General features: G+C 37.6%; 1 protein-coding gene across 3 annotated transcripts in view; it reads right to left on the minus strand.

Annotated features, from left to right (window-relative positions):
* The window catches only part of btbd11a (BTB (POZ) domain containing 11a), a 194326-nt gene that overhangs the window by 37905 nt on the left and 133389 nt on the right, over positions 1-23032 (minus strand). For all 3 annotated transcript variants that reach the window (XM_060889542.1, XM_060889541.1, XM_060889543.1), the window contains exon 3: positions 5835-6042. In XM_060889542.1, the coding sequence (XP_060745525.1) occupies positions 5835-6042 (208 nt within the window). The remainder of the gene's footprint in view (positions 1-5834; positions 6043-23032) is intronic.

The following is a 23032-nucleotide window of genomic DNA, read 5'->3' on the forward strand; positions in this document are numbered from 1 at the left end:
GTTTTCAGTCACCAAGAGGAAACTGAATATATATATATGTGTTATTATTTTTTTTATTACTGATACTCACGCCAAAATTTGCCACGTCTGCAGAAAAGCAAAACAAAGTACATATATTTTTTAGTTACTCTATTTCAATTTGAGAAATATAGTATGTTTTCTGATCTAACCTTATGGAGGTTCATAGCTCTGATGAAAAGTTTACACAGGAACATATCTGATTTCCAAACATAAAGCTCAAACATCTCAGGACTTTAATAAATGTCAAACTTGCTTGCTGAATAATTCCTTGCGTAATCAATTAAAGATCTATTTATTTATTTTTACCATTTTTTATTCTCCAGTCTGATTGGTTGGATGGTATTGAAGATTTTTTTTTTTTTTCATTTATATCACTGCACTTGTTCTAAGGCTTTATTATTTCTATAGTAGCATCTTATGCATGGACTTGTGTGGCAGATGTTCTGCGTATGCTCCATTAATAAATGGAGATTTTCAGTGAGATGTATACTGAGCATTCTACCACAAGAAAATCTTGTCACAAAGGAGAGTCTTACTGCCTGAAAAGCTCATATTAACCAGTCGTAACTATGAGATAAGGTGTGTTCAAGGCGCCTTAGGAAAAAAAAAAAAATGGAGGGAAACGTTCTCTTAATTTACTAAAAACTAAATAAAGCAAGGATTTTTTTATTAACTGAAGAACAAAGAATGTTTAGGTGTATTTTGTTTTATGTTTTTATTAATTTATGAAGCCACTGTTAACTTTATCATTATATATATCATAATTAAATCATTTTTCTCCTATAGGTACTTAAATATTAACCTAACTTGCTCATATTTCAATAACCCAGCTGCAATAGCTGCATATAACGAATACATAATGACTGAAAATAACTGAACTAGCTTCTGAGACAAGTGAAAATTCAATTGTAATAAATTTATCGTCAACTACAGACACTGTATCTATTGATTCCTCTGTGTTTTCTTACTGACACAACCACAAAAAAATCCACTCCAATCCAGTTTCCCAATCGTTCATGTGTGACATGACTCACCATTAGAATTCAGCAAACAATCCAAAATATTAGGCATGTTCTAAGTCAAAGACAGGCTGAGGGATAGCAAACAGGATAATGTGTGTGTATATATATATATATATATATATATATATATATATATATATATATATATATATATATACACATATATAGACAGAGAGCTTTGTACTTTCTTTTAACATTACAAACTTTCCTTTTTTGATCTTCTTCTGCTTCTTACGTTGGTGAGGAAATGAACATTTTAAAGCCGCTGCACCTTAAGTAATAACAGGAACTGACTTCTTACACAGCCGACATTAAATGTAACCAGAAATGGTTAAAAAGTACAATGTGCCGTTCTATAATAAATATTTAAAATGCAATCATCAGCTAATTTCTTTTACAGAAGAAAATCTAAAGTGCTTTTATTGAAGAATAATCAACTTCGCACCATGCCATCATTGATGAGTTTCTTATAAATGGCTGTTTTATTACTTGTGTATCAAAGTGTTAGGAGTCTCAAAGAAGCGACAGAGTTTTATCCTGATGATTGCAGCTCAAACAAAAAGGTCAAACAAGCATACGCACCACAGTGTACTCTAAAATGGCCCGTGTTATTTGTTCATTACCTCAGAACAACAGCTTTGCAGTATCTAATCGCCCACACGTTGCACAGAAAACACTGTGAAAATGTTGATGGTTTGGGTTTCACATTCTGCACATGCCTACTAGCAGTTAAACGCAAGCTATAAGCAGGACCAAAAAAAAGTATTTGTGCTATATAAATCCCTCTGTTAGATTCAGCTATAATGGAAACATCAGAGCTCACAGCACTGCAATATAACTCAGATATCCCAGCAAGAACAATGAAATATTTCAAATATTATTTTCAAAAGTATAAAATGTCACCACACAAATGTCTCTCTTTATCATTCCACTGTGTTTTCCCTGACCTGTTTTTTACAGCTACATTTCGACAGCCTTTTCCCCCAGACACCTTCCCACCTCCAGAGAGCCTGCCAGGAAGCTTCGCCAAAACAAACCACAAGCCTTCCAGCCTTCTTCCAGCCCTTCTCACACATGTCTACTCACACCCTTCTCCACCCTTAAACACAATGCATGCACACGGACCACAGTGTAGATTCCACATGCATATTTCTCCACTGAATCTGTTTTAGAACATGCCCAAGAACAGAACTAAGAGGAAGGGAGTTTCCTTTTCTAAGGAAAATAGCAGTTTCAGCAAATTTAGTGTTTGTGTTCATTAAATATATGTTAAATGAAACATAGTCTGAACTGATGATAACCCAAGTGTATATTTGTAGAGTCTTCTCCACATATAAAGCACTTATCAACAGCTATATGCTACTAATGCTTTGGAAAGAAATTTTAGCCTTTTTTTAAACAATGCAAAATAGGCAATTCAATAAAGTACAGCAAACATCCAATTCATAATAGACCACATCATTCGAATATCTCTGAAGATACTGTAAAGCTTTCAGTTTTACATGAGCTACAGCTATGCACCAATATGCTAGCTTACCTTACTATCTAGCTATCTAGCTAATGCAAAGCATTAAAGTGTTTAAAGTGTGACTTTAAATGCTTTCTTGTCACACTTTAAACTAGCTACAGTTGTTTTGAATAAATGTTTGGGGCAGTATTTGGTTAGACAGAGAACTGGAAATGCATTTTTTGTACCACAAGCTACACAACTGACTGGACTTGGTTTGCTGTTTTCTTTTAGCCCCGATGCACACCACTAACTTACATAACACAGCATTATTGCAATTATCTCTACATCAAAATACTGCTCATATTTTTTGTTAACAAATGGCACAACAGATATAAATATGAATATGCATAAGTGTATAAGCCAAGGGTAGTAGTGGCTCAAATGGTTAACGGTTGGGTTGTTGGTCTGTGTTAAAACCCCAGTGCTGCCAAGCTGCTACTTTGCGCAAGGCCTCTTTGCTCCAGGGGTACAGTATCATGGCTGGCCCTGACATATGAAGAAAATCATTTCACTATGCTGTAATGTATATGTGACAAATAAAGACATCTTTCTTTCTAAACACACACATGAGGTGGTAGATATATAGAATTCAAGGACTAAGAGCAAATACATTTAAAGTTACATATACCTACAGTTGAAGAACAGAAGGATTAAAGATGTCCCACCTGCTGAGACACATTGGCAGCTTTAAGAGAAATGCACTAGGCCTTTAAATGGAATTGCAATACATCGACAATGCCAAGTTTCACTCACTCACTCACTCACTCATTTCCTACCGCTTATCCGAACTACCTCGGGTCACGGGGAGCCTGTGTCTATCTCAGGCGTCATCGGGCATCAAGGCAGGATACACCCTGGATGGAGTGCCAACCCATCGCAGGGCACACACACACTCTCATTCACACACTACGGACAATTTTTCCAGAGATGCCAATCAACCTACCATGCATGTCTTTGGACCGGGGGAGGAAACCGGAGTACCCGGAGGAAACCCCCGAGGCACGGGGAGAACATGCAAACTCCACACACACAAGGCGGAGGCGGGAATCGAACCCCCAACCCTGGAGGTGTGAAGCGAACGTGCTAACCACTAAGCCACCGTGCCCCCTTGCCAAGTTTCAGAAAAGGCAAATTCAAATCTATATACCTACAAAAGACCATAAAAGACTTAAAGTAACAACCATGAAACATATTTTACAAAAATAATTACATTATGTTCAATCATCCAGTAAGCATTTACAAATCGGATACTGAGGACAGTTAGGACTACTTTTTCTAGGCAAAAATCGTTGAATGTAGGAAAAACACACATCATGAGTACAGTGTGGTTTGTTGCATATCAAAATGAAGACTTTTAGATTCCCAAGGTCTGATGGATTCAAAGCGTTTTGAGGATATAAGCATGAAAAGCTTCAAGTTTCAATTCCAAAACTTTTGGGAAACAAAATCAATCAAACACTAATGAAAAATCCTTTCAGAAACTTTTACCAATCTCTTTCACTCAGTGAAAGAAACTAAACTCTAAAGGTCAGGCATTTTTAATGGAGTGAACGTAAGTGTAGAGAGATGAAGATTAGAAGCAAAATAAAAGTTATCCATTTCAAAAGTTTTATATAATCAAGTGACCAAAAGGAGTCACTCAATACTCAAACAATAACTCCCTGAAAGAAAGGAGTGAAAGGAGTCACTAATAACTCATAAAATGATTCCCTGAAAGAGATGAGCAAATCACAGTCATGAGCACAAGGACTCATTATTGACGCAACACTGACTCGCTCAAAGAGCGGACAGAACCTCAGACATAAACAAAAAGATTCACTAATGACTGGAATACTGGTTTGCTGTAAGAGAAGTGTGACTCTTATTTATTAACAAAAGGATTTACAATTGACGCAAACACTGACATGTTGAAAGAAAAGGAGAGAATCTCAGTCTAATTCACAATTGAATCAAACACTGACTCTGAAGAAGAGATTTTCTAAGAAATGAACAAAATATACATTTGACTCAAACACTGACTCACTGAAAGAGTGGAAAGAATTTAAACAAGAGTCATGAACAAAATGATGCACAATTAACTTAAACACTGCCTCTGAAAGAGAGAAGAGATTCTCAGAAATTAACAAAATGATTCACTACTGACTCTAATACTGATTTACTGGAAGATTGGAGAGATTCTCAGAAATTAACAAAACGATTCACTACTGACTCATATTGATTCACTAAAAAGTCAATCTTGGTTAGCAAAAATGATTCATGAATGATTTGATGACTTGCTGAACACAATAAACAAATATTAGTCTTAACTAAAAGGACTAATGACTCTTACACCTCTAATGATTCCCTGAAAGAGAGCAGAGAATCTTGGTCATCACTGGAAGGATTCAACAACCCAATGATGAGTATCAGATTCAGCACCTACGCTGTTACAAAAAAACTATTATTAAACTATTACTACTATTTCACTATTCATCATAAACCAGTTCGACATAAACCATGTTTGCTAATCATGAAGACTGTTATGTTTCATTCTTTACACCACAGAATATCTGTTTCTCAGCATGCCTTCCTTCTTTTGTTTCCTACTCAGTCCCTTTCTGAATGCACCAGCTCTATCAATTTGACCTCTTCTTATTGATCACTAGCTCACCAGCCATCTTCATCCCTTCACTATTCGCTCTCCTTTTTTCCTTTCTGAGACGCGCTTCCTCTTTACCTCTTACTTTCCTCCTGTTTCTGTCCTTCCTTTTGCTCTCTCTGTACTGCAGTTATCTGCAGCTGAAATGAGCCCTGAGGAGAACAGGAGAATCTGTTCTCTGGAGAACCTAGTAACTCATTCCTGTTCTTTAACTCTCAGAGCACAAATGAATCCCTTGTGGAGAATTTTTTTTAAATCAGGGTTACTCATCAATCCAGAAATGTCCAGACGGGTGCAAAGCACTTTGTGATCAGTGAGCACCTTGACAAACATCCCATTAGCATTCCCATGTCCATTAGCTGCTTACCAGCAGGCCTGAAGCTCATTCACTGTATAACATAGCAATTAAGAAACCTTAATGATCTGTCTCTCTCTGCCTCAGATTTTCTGCCTTTAAATTGAATCAGGATGCATTGGGCAATGTGATCTGTGTACCTTTCATGATTTATTTACCATGTTTGTCCAGTATAGACTTTCTTCCGCTATGTGGGACATAGTTAGAAAGTCTTTTACTTTATATTTAGTATATAAACAGATATATATTGAATTTTTTAAAGATTCTCGGCTGTGTAGTTGCTCCCACCTTTCTGTGTGCAGGGTGATCTTGGAGGGCTCCACGTTGGGGTTCTCCCACTCTATCTGTGGACAGTGCATGAAGTAGCAGAGGGTGTACAGAGCCTCCGGTTCCCAGTGTATAGGACCTCCGCTGTTCTGGTGCACCGGTGTGCCGTTGCTCGAGCTCTTGATGTGCAGAGGCTGTAGGTGGTGCATGGCACGAGACACCAGATCACCTGCAGGGGGTGATATACTTGGTCAGACAAAAATGCCCTGAAGCTTGTGGTTTGTAATCAACTTTATTGAGCAAGGACAGTAAATTGAAATGATCTCTTTGGGAAGTCAATGATCTGTAGAAAAAAAAGAGAAATTTTCTGTGTGCCTGGAAGAACATGTAAACAATCCGTAGTCTTAGGGAGAATCTAGAGAGCACTGTTCTTTATATTCACTTACATGTGCACAGAATTTTATCCTTACCTCATACAAAAACACATGTGACTTGTATTAGCATCAGCTTAATTATAAAAACAAACAAACAAACAAAAAAAAAACTGTAGAAGAAGTCATGCCCTTTTGTGACCGGAGAAATGGTCCCAAAATATCAAATTTGTTTCCAATAGATGTATAAAAATACTTATATTAAACTAAAATCTGCACACTATGATCTTGCCAGTGTGTCAGTTTGAAGAGAATTCAAAGGACGTTTGCAGTAAAAGCGGAAAACGCTACTGTGCAACTAGTCACTACATATATATTTAAAATCATCCTCAGCTGCCTTGAATGCCACAACTAATAGCTGTTAAGAAATCCTAGCCTAAGCAAGCAAACTCAGGTTTCCCTGAAAGAAAAGAAAATACTGAAAACTTGATAAAAACCAGCCAGCATAAGTGATGAAACCTCGGCACAACTCAGCTGGACTCATATTCTAGCTTTGGCAAGTGTTTCCTAAACCCATCTTCCACAAGCTAACCGTTAATTGTGTTCACTAGCACGTACCACAACAGAACCGTTAACATAACGTGCAGCTCTTTAAAATAGAAACAACATTCTCAGTGAACTGTATGAAAGATTCTCACTCATGCGATCGCGGAGGTTTTATCTGAGAGCCGGACCTGCGATTGTTTTGGCTCCACTGCATTCGGGTGAAATGTCACTGACTCTGAGCTACAGGAAGGAGCGAAAACTGTGAGCAGTAGCAGTGACAGTAATTGAGCATTCACAAATCCACACAATGTGCTCTGCTGTGCTACAGCTCTTTTCCACCAAATTTCTGGTCCTACTTAGTATGGTAACTAATATGAATCTGGAATTTATCATACCATTGTTGATCTTCATTGTTGATTGTCAGCTCTTAGCCAAAAAAACAAAACAAACCAAAAAAAAAAAACGCACGAGTGAAAAAAAAAACATGAAAAATAAATAAATATAAAATGCCTTATGCTAAAATGCATGCGTATTATGCATCATGTGTCTTCCTCACATGAATTCACATAATATTCATGGAAGTGGCTCAAATAACAGCAAGGGTGCCAATAATTTTACTTGGCTGCTATGGATCTAGATATGATCCCAGGAACACAGTGAGCGAGACAGAAAATACATCCTGAATGGGATGACACTCTATCAAAAGGTGCCTTGCACACACACACACACACATGCACGCATGCACACACACACACACACAAAAACAATTTGACATGTTTTTGGGACATGAGAGAAAACTGCAGTACACCAGTAGTCTTCTTATTTCTTCTCATTTCTGTTCATTCTTTTTTAACTTAGTTGTTAAATGTAGTTTATTAATACATAGTCTTGGAGGAGTAGGTCAGGTTTTCATTTCACCGCAGGTTGTATACTGTATATAACTCAGACAAAAGTTCAGATGCAGAAGGTGTGGGATCGATACGTGGCGTTTAATAGAGAGAAGGCAGATAAATCCAGAAACGTAATCCAAAGAATGGCCATAAGCACACATGCAAAGTTCAGAAAAACAGTAGAACAATCAGCAGGGCAAACAGAAGTGCAAGGCAAGGAAACTTGTGGGTTATAATACACAGTGAAACACAATGATAGGCTTGGTATGCTACAGAGAGACAATACTTTATGTGGATGATAGCATGAGTGACCCTTGAACCGGAGATCTTTCAGTATTTGGATGATGTCTCCCTTTGTTGGTGAGGAGGGGTAACTATGGCGAATTGTGGGGGGGATTGTGTGATTTAAGTTTTAGGATGCTTGTGGAGTTCTCACAAAAACTGTGTACTTCATAATTACATTTTGAAACTTAAATCTTTAATACAAACTGTATGATAAACTGTGTTCAATTATCCTATCATACGTTCTTGCACCATACCATGATAAGCTTGGCTGTAAAACTATACAGTTGGTTCCTCTATCTTCCACAACAAGAAGACTTCAGAAGCGGAAGACAATAACTACAGTACTCCTGATCACTTCATTTTAGCCAGAGACATTCATCAGAGCAATTCTTTAATACGTTTGTCCAATCAAGGCAGAGGTGTTTGAGTGCAATATGATGAGAAATGAGAAAACAATGACACAATCCAGGCTCGCGTGTAATTTACTGGGCAAATCAGGTAGAAAAGTGCTATTTATTGACTCATTCAAAGCCCTGACCTGAAAACTATACAGCTTGTACGTCTTAACCCAGTTTATTACTCAAACATCACACTACACATAAGGCTTGGGTAATGAAGTATACGGGCCCTGAGCTGCAGTTACAGCATATTTGACTGAAATGTAGTTGGTGTGCAGCAGAACAGCTTGCGCTCAGGTGGGCGTCAAGAACTGCAGGCGCAGTGGAGAAGAAAGCCTTGATCTCATTACTCCAGCAGGGTTTAGCTCAAAAACAGTGACCTTCCACTGGGAACCAAAAGTGTAACCTTGGAAACAAACCACTGGACCTGTCAAACAAGCTCAAAAAGCTTACTATTACAGACATTACAGCAAGGGGGAGAAATATTATCTATTGACTTGTAATGACAGGGTAACATAAGAGGTAGTAATAGCTCAGCTTGAGCCACAATATATTATATATAAAACCATAAGATTTAGTCTGTGGAGTAAAATCTTAGAAAAAAAATCTTATAAATTACTAAAAAAATAAAGTTACATTTTTGCTGTTAAATCACAATGTTTTTACACATAAGCGCAGATTTGGTTTTGCAAGTTACGTAATATCCCTCTGTTTATTAATCTTTCTATCTGTCTACCCATCCATCTGTCTTATCTATCTATCCATCATCAAAAGAACAGTCCACACAAATTCACACTGAAACTGATTAAAACTATACAAATATCATACATTGTGAGATTTTAACATATCACTGGAATGTATACAAGAGAACATCTTTTAAGCAAAACATTAATACAGCTCTTCTCAGTAACATTAAATGGTGGGGGAAATGCGACATGTCACCTAGCATCGATTTCAGGATGTTCGCACAGGATGTGACATGACTTCCAGTGTAACTGTGGAACTGTTTTTGCTAACTTATACTGTAAGATGATGCTAAATTGAAAAGAATTAGCTGGCTGTGGACGGTTGTTAGCTAGATTACACCATATTATCCTACTTCCTCCTGAGTTCATGTTTTACTATCTCACTCTGACCAGCGTTGTCCTGTCATCAGGTAATAGTTGAGCCACTTTTTCAACAAAGGGGGATTTTTAGTATTTTTATCAAACTCAGAGTCATTTCGGATAACTAGTAATGATCCAGAATTAAATAATTCAACAATTATTTTAGTTTATTATGATATAAATGTAGGGGGCACGGTGGCTTAGTTGTTAGCATGTTCGCCTCACACCTCCACGGTTGGGGTTGGATTCCCGCCTCCGCCTTGTGTGTGTGTGTGGAGTTTGCATGTTCTCCCCGTGCCTTGGGGGTTTCCTCCGGGTACTCCGGTTTCCTCCCCCGGTCCAAAGACATGCATGGTAGGTTGATTGTCTGTAGTGTGTGATTGTGTGAGTGAATGAGAGTGTGTGTGTGCCCTGCGATGGGTTGGCACTCCGTCCAGGGTGTATCCTGCCTTGATGCCCGATGACGCCTGAGATAGGCACAGGCTCCCCGTGACCCGAGGTAGTTCGGATAAGCGGTAGAAGATGAGTGAGTGATATAAATGTTGTTTGAATTGATTAGTACCCATAATCCCCCAGCATAGACACTACAACCTGTGATTATTTGTGTTGAATGAACAAATCGTTTAAAGTGGATTTGTTTTTAACCAAATACAACAGCACCAATTGTAGTCTAAAGACAAATAACATTCATATGAAGTCAAATCTTGGCCTTGTTTCTTTTTTTGTCCAGACTTTATGTTCATGTAATGCATCACTGACTGCTGTTTTAAGTGAATGTATGGCATCAATTAATGCCATGTAATTACACAGAATTAATGAGTACCATGTGCACTGGGGGTAAAGAATCAAAGTGTCCTGTCACATCCATAACACACCATTATCATGGATTTGGATTAGATAGTAAAAGAAATAAAAATAAATATAAATAGACCAAGCACATATCTTTGACTGTTAGTGATTTTGTTGGAGATCACAGATATTACTTCTCCTATTAAACACTATTGGGATTGCTCTAAATGATCTCCAGTGACATCAAATGAGGAAATATCTATATTTAATGTAGAAAAAAAATCACTCACGTGTCAACCTTAGGATTAAGAAGATATCTAACAAGAATAATGAGTGCTAGTGATAAAAGGCTTAAAGAATGTAGAAAATTCACATTTTAACATGAGTTTATATATTTATAGAAAGTTTTGATGATTGTAATGAATCCAATACTCTCATATGAGTAAAATTATTATTCCTGGATGAATTGCATACATAGTCACGAAATTTACATGAAAAAGAATAAAAAAGGGACAGGCACTTGTGGAGTAGAGGCTCTTATGCAAAGAACCCAGAGAAGCAGAACAGAACGGTGAAATCATTAAAGAAAAAGATGTGAATATTAAAAGACTGTGCTACAGGTTTCTGAACAACCATTATGTTACATCAAAGTGAGCAGCACAGGTACTTTCTGCCTTAAGAGTCACTATATATTACAAAAAACTACATCATTTTATATGGTTTTGTAAAATTCAAAGCTCTTTCTACAGGCGCACAAGCTACACTTCATCCTTCGCAAAACTACATTGCTTCTGCTGTAGCTCCTCACAGCAGCTGTGTTAAATGATGGATTCACAATATGACCTTTTCTAAGTTGAATGATTTTTTTAGGGTTTAATCATTTTTTGTGGTTTGGGCTGCGTGTGTGTATGAGGAGGTGCAGGGTAGAGATTCGGGTGGTATAGAGCATTCACACTGCTTGATACTTTGCAATAATTATGCACCAGACGTTCCCTTGTGCCCTCTCACTGCATACCTACATTAATCACCAAGAACAGCTTGGTGGATCTCCCTCCCTCTTCCCTCTTGTGCAAGATGCAATAATAGTTGGTGTAATTACGGGGAACGGATCACACCCCCGTCGAATATGACACCAGAAGGGCGATCCCCGTGAGCCGAATTTGTTCAGCTGTGTGTGCCAGGAGACTAGGAGACCTGATATTCACTTCCCACTGTATATTTCTACATAATCCAGAGAAAGTGGAGATTATGCGGCAGGAATACATATGAGAAAGAGTTTTTTTCCTCTTTGTAGAGCCATTCTACAGAGCTACTGTACCAATCATAGCCAAACGTTAAATAAAAAAGGGAAAGAAATAAAATTATATATCTATATTTACATCTATATCTATACACACATACACTAGGGCTGCAACAAACGATTATTTTGATAATCGACTAATCTAACGATTATTAGAACGATTAATCGACTAATCATCGATTATTGTCAATGTCATTGACGACTAATCAGTAAGTTTTGAACGATTATTCAGCTTTTTCAATTAGTTAAAACATTGAGTTTTACATATTCTAACTATAATATAAAAAAAGAAAATCACTTCAGCTTTTGAAATGGTTGTTTTAATGAACTTTGAGCCAACTAAACCCAACTAGGTCATTCTCTTTTTAAGCACTGTTTAAATATTCTGTTATCTTTTACTTTAAAAAAAAAATATTTTTACACAAATGAATCAGCTGCATTACAGACAAAAAATATATATAATATATATATACATCTCTTGGCAGCAGTATTAAGAGCTTCATTTGTAAAACAAGTGTTCAGTTTAATGAAAAGCAGTATGTAACAGTGTCCTTTCTGTACTGGCCTTTTTTGGATTTTCAAATAAGTGCTGAATTAAAATGAAGAAAGGTATAGGCATATCAACATGTTCACGTGACAAGCTTGCTCTTTTTTGTGAGCAAATGTTTCCTGCAGCAGAGTTCACAACGCAAGTTCTGCCTTGCATGTATTGCTGCATTTTTGGTTGGAAGTTTTGTAAAACTTTCCCACCAATTCTATCTCAGGCGTCATTGGGCATCAATGCAGGATACACCCTGGACGGAGTGCCAACCCATCGCAGGGCACACACACACACTCATTCACTCACGCAATCACACACTAGGGACAATTTTCCAGAGATGCCAATCAACCTACCATGCATGTCTTTGGACCGGGGGAGGAAACCGGAGTACCCGGAGGAAACCCCCGAGGCATATATATATATATATATATATATATATATATATATAGTATATAATTTTTTCCCAAGGATCTTTAGAATATTATTTTTATACACAATAATAATTGAAATTATTTTAATGAATGATTTTTACAATTTATTTATCACAGATTCTTTGATATCCTCCATGTTTATAACCGTGTTTATAACCATGTTATATACTGTGCACATCGCTGAATATATATGACAAAATTTAGTTGACAATCTTCATAGTCATTCAATACCGTAAAATCACAGACTTGTCAACAGTAAGTTGGTTGAAACAGTATCACTGAAAGGTCTTGATGTAGCCTCATGCTCTGAGGGTTTTCATTTTTCCCCCAGTATCCTTTCACATCTGAGCAAACTTTAATGTGGAACAATAAATCAATCATCTCCAGAAATACTCAGCTCTAACAGCAGAAGGTTGTGTATTTCCTCAGTAATTTTACTGCTGCATTGAGTTCAGTCTACTGGAGCCTGCAGTGTGAGCGAGACTGAACACCGCAGTGGTTAATTATAGAAGAAAAAAATGAGTCGACAAAAACATAACATCACACCATCATTTACAATATCTCCTGAAAAGAGCCACATCTGTACTGCTGCTCCAGTGTCACGTGTACAACAGCTTTAACCTTTTATCATGAAAATGATTCTGTCTATCCATCCAATATCTATTCATCAATTATTCTATCTATCTATCTATCTATCTATCTATCTATCTATCTATCTATCTATCTATCTATCTATCTATCTGTGTCTGTCTGTCTGTCTGTCTGTCTGTCTGTCTGTCTGCCTACCATTCAACAATCAATCCACTTTCTGTCTGTCTGTCTACTATCCATCCATCCAACCATCCATCCATCCATCCATCCATCCATCCATCCATCTATCTGTCTGTCTGTTTGCCTGTCTGTCTGCCTACCATCCATCCATCCATCCATCCATCCATCCATCCATCTATCTATCTATCTATCTATCTATCTATCTATCTATCTATCTATCTATCTATCTATCTGTCTGTCTGTCTGTCTGTCTGTCTGTCTGTCTCTCTGTCGGTCGGTCGGTCGGTCGGTCGGTCGGTCGGTCTGTCTGCCTACCATACATCTATCTATCTATCTATCTATCTATCTATCTATCTATCTATCTATCTATCTATCTAGCTATCTATCTATATATATCTATATATCTGTCTGATTGTCTGTCTTTATGCCTGCCTACCATTCAACTATCTATCTATCTATCTATCTATCTATCTATCTATCTATCTATCTATCTATCTATCTATCTATCTATCTATCTATCTATCTATCTATCTGATTGTCTGTCTTTATGCCTGCCTACCATTCAACTATCTATCTATCTATCTATCTATCTATCTATCTATCTATCTATCTATCTATCTATCTATCTATCTATCTATCTGTCTGTCTGTCTGTCTGTCTGTCTGTCTGCCTACCATACATCTATCTGTCCACTCTCTATCTATCTATCTATCTATCTATCTATCTATCTATCTATCTATCTATCTATCTATCTATCTATCTACCCACTCACCGATCACTTTATTAGGAACACCTGTACACCTGCTCTTGCTTGTAGTTATCCAGTCAGCCAAATAAGTGGCACAGAGCAGCACAGTGTATAAACTCACAAAGACACAGGAAAAGAGCTTCAGATAATGTTCACATCAAACATCAGAAAGAAGAAAATTGTGACCTCGATCACTATGACTGTGTTGTGGGTGTTGGTGCTAGACAGGCTGCTTTGAGTATACTGTATTAGAAACTGCTGCTCTTCTTTTAGAAACCTCTGATTTTCTCTAGCATCTACGCAGAAACATCCAGTGAGTGGCAGCTCTGAGATCACAAATGTTAGGCACAATTAATTAAACCTGGTTTTGTCTCTGCTACAGAAAATAAAAGCACTGAGTGTTTGCATGTCATGACTAACAAGGCTGAGGGCCTTGGACACTCCTCCATGAGAACATTTTTAGCTCTTCTATTTGTCTAGATTTGTGGACTTTTTCTTTGTTACAGACCATGTATTTTGGATGCAAAAAAAGCACGTTATATTGAATATAGTCCAAATAAATGAGCATTTCCTGTTAAAATATTGACCAAATGTAAAATTATTAAACCTAGTTCTACTGTAGGTATATTTCACTATGTTTAAGCTTTACATTATCTGTTCTGTTGGAAGATTATTTTGTCGAATTTTGTTGAAGAAACAAACTTATCTGCCAAGGGTTAGGGTTAGTTAGGGTATTATAATAATAATAATAATAATAATAATAATAATAATAATAATAATAATAATAATAAGCTTTATCATTTCACATTATTGCAAGTTCATACAAATTTTATGAATAAGAAATAGCAAATAAATGTCATTTAATTTTTCCTTTCATTTTTGGCAGTATTGTTAAAATCTCTAATTCTGGGCAAGTGTTAAGAGATTTTGAGACTAAAACATCCTGTTATTTAGTGAACTCTAGGATACCATCAATGATTCCCCAACAGTGTATTTGTGTTGCCAAACATCCTGGTGAGTTTCATAGCCAAAATATCATTTTATTCTCATCTGACCACAATAAACGGCTCCAAGTTGGAGTGTCTTTGATTCCCTGGTGTAGATCAGGGAGTTTGCCGCTTTGGTTGTGTCGAAATAGTTGGAACCTGAATTTACAAGAATAAACTAAGCTGCACCATTCTTGATCTTAACTGTGATCTCTAAGGCGTTTTTTCTTTTTTGCTTTCTGCACCATTTTCCTTACTATCCATTAGTGTACAAATATTCCCTTATCGTCCTCCCAGCCAGTGTCCTTTTCCAGACACATTTTTCAACTGTTTTACATATAAACTTTTTTCCCCCAATACGCCCTTTCTTATGCTTAATGGTATTTTAACTGCTTATGTCTTTTTATATTTATTACTTAGTGCATGTCAGCAACCATCTGTCTCTTCTTTTGCACAAAGACGATGTTTGCCACGGTTCAGCCAACCTGTGCTCAACCTCATATTTACACTGAAAGTGAAACAGCTGTAGAAAATAATCAAGATCCCCTAAAATAATATAGAAGGGTGAATGAAATGAAACCCTTAAAGTACAAGGAAAACATTGGAAACATTGAATTAAATTTGCTGTTGCAAAGGTAAGAATTACAAGGTGGTGAACGACACAGAGCACATATTTTACACCAAAATGTAACTCACAATGGTTTAAATACACACACAATTTAAGAAGCAAACTGAAAATAGGTAAGACTACGTAATCCTTCCTCATGAGTGCAACAACCGATGACAATACAGAGGCAGAGACAAGACATGAACCCACCAAAAAAAAAATGGCGATGTTAATGTTAATGTTAAACATGGACATTGTTCTGAACATAGCACAAAGATTTCAGGAGAAATCCCTGACACATATCTGCACCAAGCAACAAAAAACCCAATAATATACAGTCATTTTGTTTACATATAGAAGTGCTCACTTGGTTTGGAAAAGCATACTGCATTCCATTTGGTGCTAAGCTGTAATGTCAACAAGGGAATGTAGCAGAGCTGAAAGCAGCCCAGTCTTATCGTGTGATCCTTCATAGTCTGTGCTTCAAAGAAGCCCGGAAAGACAAAGTCAAAGCAGCCTTTCCTTCCTCACTGGCCTTTCATCGGCTCACTGGAGTGACAGAAGGCATGGACTCTTTGAAGGTGATATCTGAGGTCTAGCTGTGATGAACATTACACTGCTGCAGTATCCTTGAAATCAGTTAAAGCTCAGAGTATAAGCCAATACCTGATATTGATCTGTGTAGTTATTAAAACGGTGACCCCTTTAATAACTGTCCCGACCCTCAGCAAGCTTCTGTTGTGAAGTTATAAGAACAGCGTGTGACATAGGTAATGTGATTTAAGATGAGTTCTCATGGGTTGCTTAACAGCATCCAGTTTTAGGCTGATAGATTTTTTTCTAGCTAATGTAAACAGATTTGTCTGACATTTTTTTAATGCACGTTTATTACATGATGTATTAGTACTACATGTAAAAGCCACTGGGATGGTAATAATGATGCTTTGCAATAAGCTTTTATGGTAATCATTGAAGATAAACACATTGGTCTAATAAACTTTATTGATAATGCAATATAAGGCTATATCTGTAATAAACTCACAAATAATTCCTGTTATAATTAATTATGAAAATATTTACTGTGCATTATTGTGAAATATACCACGGTGCTCATGAATAAAGCTCTGAAGTAACGTAAATGACTGGTTAATATACTGGTTTATTTCCGAGCACAGCATGGCCTGTCTTGTTTTATTTCTTACTTAGTAACATAACGCATTGTAAGCAGTGAGTAATAGCACCAATACCAAAAATGTGGATTAAAGTGTATTGGTTTCATGATTGAAAAAAATGTATTCAAAATACAAGCCATTAATATACCTTCCAGTGATGGATACCTTCTGTGGCTGGGAGTCCAAGAAAGCAAGATTGATTGTGGTGTCACGTTGGGAGTGATGACATACTCTTTATCCCCTGTCAATCACAGCCACACTTAGCCAATCATAGAGTGTGTGTGAGCTCATGTACAGTACTGTATGTGGAAGAGGGCAGGTAGCAGGTAGAGTTTTCCTCTAAGTTTGTTAAGAAAAGAGCTGATCTATATTTTGTATCAGATACATAATGAACATATATAAGAATACATTTGATCCAATAATGATGCATTTCAGATCAATTCTTCTCCCCAAATATAAACAACTCATTTCAACTTGATTTACACAGCACTTTTAACAATAGGTGTTATCACAAGACAGCTTTACAGAAATAAAAGATATAGATGATTCCGAGGAAGAAACCTTGAGAGGAACCAGACTCAAAAGTGTTTTATTCTGGGTGCCGTGTGTATCTGCATATTCATTTAGGATATACAGTGTAGTATTAATTGTAACTGAAGGACAGCAGGGATGATTAGTAGCCGCTCTGGATATTCACCAGGAATCCACAGAAGGTGAATCATTGGTTACGCCTCACTAGCCGGTAAATGAGTCGCAAAAATAGGTGACTTATGTGGGTGTGTAATTTAGGATCAGCCATATTGAAAGCGCTGAAGAATTCTGTCTCTACATATGCAGCCTAATCATTCCACTGTTTGTCCATTCAGTCTGTTTGAGAGGAAATTTGAACGGATTGTACGTGAAACCTTGGAAATGATCTCTCATCGGTGCAAGAAGAGAGCATTCCCCTTCCCTCTGGCAGAAGATACAGACTTGTGATAACTAAAACCAGCTGCTTCTGAAAACTGTTTCTTACGTCCTGTTCTTCAAAAAGTAAGCAGTAAACACTGCTTCTTTAAGCCTCATAGTACTTCTGTTTGCAGACTATACAGTATGTTATCACTCTTAATTCTCTAGCTTCTCTACCTGCTCCTTTTCAACATTTCCACATACTCTTCTAGAAAATGTGCCCTCTCTGATGCAATACACGTTTCAGCTATCCTCCACGTCTTCGTGTTGATTCTTCATGTCTTGGCACTATTACTCTTGTTGTTAAGAAAACTTGTAGTGTCTCCAGTGTTGTTCCACTACACATCTGGCACAATGCTGACACTCACCTGAACACTAAAACATCTGTTTCCTGTTTACATTCAATTCGATCTCAGTATTTAAACAATTCTGTCATACCTGTTTTTGCCATCTTGTCAGTTACACGTAGGTCTGAGCATTATTTCCAGATTGCTTATCTGGCTCTGACCTTTCTGATTTCTCTGTGTTTTTGATCGTGTTTTCTTGTATTGATCTGTTTCCCTACTAATTTGACCTTTGCTTGTTTTTTGGACCGAGATTCTGCATGCTAAGTGGACTATTTCCCCTGTGGATTCACCCTAATTTGGTAACCTGCCAATTTCCACTCTCTAGTCAGCTGTCCCTTATCAACTGTGAAGGCTAAAACATGCTTCCTCAGAGACACGTGACAGCCAAGCATATCTTTACAAACTGCTACATAACAGGGCAGCATGACAACCTCGGGGAAAAAAATACTATTCACCCTTTCACAGGCAGCAGTGATTGTCTAGTGTTGCTTTGATTGCCAGTGGAGAGGGAATATGCCATCCCTTCCCACCAGTGCTCTCTTGGCTTCTAGACATGGATGGCTGTAGCATTATCAGAATTCAAACTTGCAATCTCCTGATGATAGGCCGCCACTCTGAAGCCTGCCAACATGGAATTGATTGAAAATTAAGCTTGCATCCACTTGCCTTTCAATTCGTGACAAGTGTATTGCATGTGTTGAGCTGGTGTATTGTTTAAGATTAAGTGTTGAGCTGTACCAAACACAATTACCACCCACATTGTTGTACGGTAATAAAAACTTCTTGACCAAGACCTTGATTTCTTCAAATCACAAGCCATTAACACATTAAATGCATTTCCAATAACAGGAAACTGGGTACTCTGGTTTCCTCCCCAAAGACGTTGACTGGAATTGACAAAATTTTCTGTAGTGTGTGCATGAGAGAGAGAGAGAGAGAGAGAGAGAGAGAGTGAGTGTGTGTGTGTGTGTGTGTGCGCGCGTGTGTGTGTGTGTGTGTGTGTGTGTGTGTGTGTGTGTGTGTGTGTGTGTGTGTGTGTGTGTGATTTGGCACCCTGTCCAGGGGGGGCAACGAACCCCCTGGGATAGAATGCAGAATAAGGGTAGAATCCCCTCAAACTCTGTGTAGAATAAGCAGAAAAATACACTTGTAAATGGAAAAACAGAAACAAAAAAGGATGGATGGCTCGAGATTATGTGGTTATACTATTGGAAAAAATTGTATGTTTACAAAATACAAAAAGTTTTTAGACTAATCCAAAATGTACCACATATAATAATTATAATAATAATAATAATAATAATAATAAGAAGAAGAAGAAGAAGAAGAAGAAGAAGAAGAAGAAGACAAAGAAGAAGAAGAAGAAAAAGAAGAAGAAGAGGAGGAGGAGGAAGAAGAAGTAAGTCCTGACACAAAATGGTTCACTTCTATTCACTACACTTCATGAGACACATACAATACACTTAGTTCACAGCCTCACATCACTTGTGTGAAAATACACACACTGCCACAGTATTGTATCCTAGTGTTTAGACATAATTAGGAAGCAGGCGATAGAGACCAGATGGCTGTATCAGATTACAAATAGGAACGTTTAAAAGAGTGTGTCAATACCATAACCCTGATTGGAGCAGCCAGGGGTACTGGTGTCTGAACTCCACTCATGTATTATTCATAGCAGTCTGTGAAATCTCCTACAGTGAAGCCCTGTACAGCCGCACCAGCGGGGCCAGACAGTGATTAGTGCTCTGCTGCTCTGCTTACTTTAGAGTCTCTAAATCTCCCTTTCTGATGAAATATTGCACACTATTGTTTATTCCTCAGTGCGGTACAGGATATATGGTGTTATGCGAATATCCATCAGTAATCACAAGAGGACACATTCGGAAGCTTGCATGATGAAACCAAATGACTGTAGCTTTTACTGCAGAAATCCTGACAAGCTGCATACTGCTGCAATTTCCACAATAAGCCTGAATTCACCACTCAAGGTTGTTTGTCATTTCGTAATTAGTTTTCGTAGTCTTCAACCTTAAAGGCTTTTTATAGCAAAAAAAGTAGATGACAGTGTAAACATTTCACCATGTGAAGGGTTTTTCCTGGCTGCCACACATACACAGGTCTAAAACTGAAGGCATGAGCTCGAAAATCTCCAATATTTTACATTAACCTGTATTTAAAGCCATTTAAACCAAATGCCATGCTTTGGTGCAGAACATGAAAGGTGTTGGGAGTATAGCTGTCATTTTTTGGTGTTATGTCTTTACCTTTAAAAACATCTAGATTTTATTTGTCTTTAATGGTTGTGTTCCAAACCACATTGTAGCATAGCAGTCCATGACAAAAGACACTTATCAAGCACTCAAAGTAAATATTTGTATTATATTGTTTTTCCCCCAATGGTGTTGCATAAAAATGTTAACAATTCATTTATTCATTTGTTTATTTATTTATTTATTCAGGGGGGCACGGTGGCTTAGTGGTTAGCACGTTCGCCTCACACCTCCAGGGTCAGGATTCGATTCCAGCCTCCACCTTGTGTGTGTGGAGTTTGCATGTTCTCCCCGTGCCTCGGGGGTTTCCTCCGGGTACTCCGGTTTCCTCCCCCGGTCCAAAGACATGCATGGTAGGTTGATTGGCATCTCTGGAAAATTGTCCATAGTGTGTGATTGTGTGAGTGAATGAGAGTGTGTGTGCCCTGCGATGGGTTGGCACTCCGTCCAGGGTGTATCCTGCCTTGATGCCCGATGACGCCTGAGATAGGCACAGGCTCCCCGTGACCCGAGGTAGTTCGGATAAGCGGTAGAAGATGAATGAATGAATGAATTTATTTATTCATCCATCCATCCATCCAACCAACTATCCATCTATTCATCCATCCATCCATCCATCCAGCCATTATTTACATGAACATAATAAACAACAGTAACCTCACTGCCACTAAATATACTTGTATAAAGCTCAAAATTTTGAACTTGGGAGTGAGTTCTAAGACTTACTTCATACTCACTGACAGGCGTATGAAATATGCAGCATAAAATGTTCAAATCTGTGCACAAATCTTTATTAGTGTGTGTATCACATAAACAAAGCCCAAATAATGAAGGCATACTAACGATGGAATACTAAATTGAATTTTTCAGCTCAACCGTTGCCTCCAGTCACATTTTACAACTGCAGATTCATTTGTCATGGTCATTTGTTTCAGATACCAAACACATCTGCTTTGGAATAAGTATCAGTTTCTCCAGGAAACTCTAAGTCTAATACAGACCACACTATACTCCTGTTTGGCAATTCATTTTGTAATCTGATCTTTCTTATTGTCGGAGAACGATAATCTGTTCCAGTTCATAGAATAAGCAAGAACATTTTCAGCAGTAGAACTTCAGCTTAGATAAATAACTTTATACAATAGAGTAACACAACATCACTATCTGTATCTATTTAATGCCTTGATGCTTCATATTCACTTTAATCAAACACTTATTATTTTTTGCTTGTAGTTGCCTGTGATCTTTACTAAAGAGTTGAGCTGGTTCAGTCTACTTCGCTGAACCCGGACGATGCTCCCGAGTCAGAGTTCAGTAGAGGCGGCCTTAGAGCCACAGCCGGCCCGAGACTTGGTTGGTCCCGTGACTCGCAACGCAGCAACAATAAGTACGTTGTTGTTATTAAAGCATGTTTAACATTGATTTGCAATAAAAATCTTAATTATTAATCACGTCATGAAAGTCATTTTTTATAGGAATGAAGTGTAATTTTATTTTCACAGTTTGTAAAGTTCACCTTTTGGTCACTTACACAACCACATGTAGTGAAATGCTTTTCGACTGTCTGCACCATAAAAACGGTGTTGATAAGAATGAAGAGAATAAACTTTCAAGGTTGTGGTCAGAGCACAGGGTCAGGCCATGATACATCCCCCTGGAGAAGTGAGGGTTAAGGGCCTTGCTCAAGGGCCCAACAGTTGCAGCTTGGCAGTTCTGGGGCTTAAACACTGATCCTCTGATCCACAGCACAAAGCCTTAAACGCTTGAGCCACCGCTGCCCTTTTAAGGATCTGAATAATATTTATTATTGACAACATCTTGAGAGAAATGTAGAATCACTTTTTCCATTTTTTAAATGTATTTTTTATTTCATACCCTTTTTTCTGCTTTAATGACCGTGTGACTCAAGCTGGCACGGACTCCACAAAGTTTCTTCAAAACCTGCATTAGGCATGATGAAAATCTCACCTTGTGTAGAAATCTGTTCACACATTTGCTTCCATTTGAATAGCAAACTAGATATAGTGCAGAATCATAAATATTAAATATTAATATTTAATATGCAAGAGATTGACTTTCTTAGTTTGAAATACTTCAAAGTTCTAAAACCTCCTGATCACATGCTCCATGGTAGCAGGTAAAATATAAAGCTAAGCTCTCAAAAACTAAATGAGCACAAATTGTGTTGACGATACGGCGGCTGAGTAACAAACAATGCACAAACAAGCTGACATGGTCGTGTTCGTTTTCTGATCATGTAGAGTACTGTAGCAACTTCATGCACATATTATAAAAGCATCTATCAGACTACAGTACTTCCGGGACTTTCCTATATAAATTCTACATGGCGTTATACTAAAGTCTGATTAGTTTATATGTTCATCTGAAACCGTTCTTCTACTGTTTTTTTCTTTGAATCTACTTCACCAAAATCCAAACTTCATTTAAAATCCAATTCCAAGGAAGACTGCAGGATATTGCAGCCTACGGCTGACGGTTTACTATTTGGATTCTGCCTAGTACATTTGTCATGGTCGATTTGTGGGAAATTGTGCATGTAAGAGGAAGCTGTGAAATAAAGAGGAAGAAACTAAAGACTCAATTGCCTACAATGGTCAGCCACATCTCCAGTGAGGAAGGGAGAGGCTCTGGTTTTTTGTTCCATTGTTGGAAATTGGATTTGGTCATTCCGATTCAAAGGGATCCCACT

Source organism: Tachysurus vachellii, chromosome 16 (assembly GCF_030014155.1).
Source record: "Tachysurus vachellii isolate PV-2020 chromosome 16, HZAU_Pvac_v1, whole genome shotgun sequence".
Lineage (NCBI taxonomy): Eukaryota > Metazoa > Chordata > Actinopteri > Siluriformes > Bagridae > Tachysurus > Tachysurus vachellii.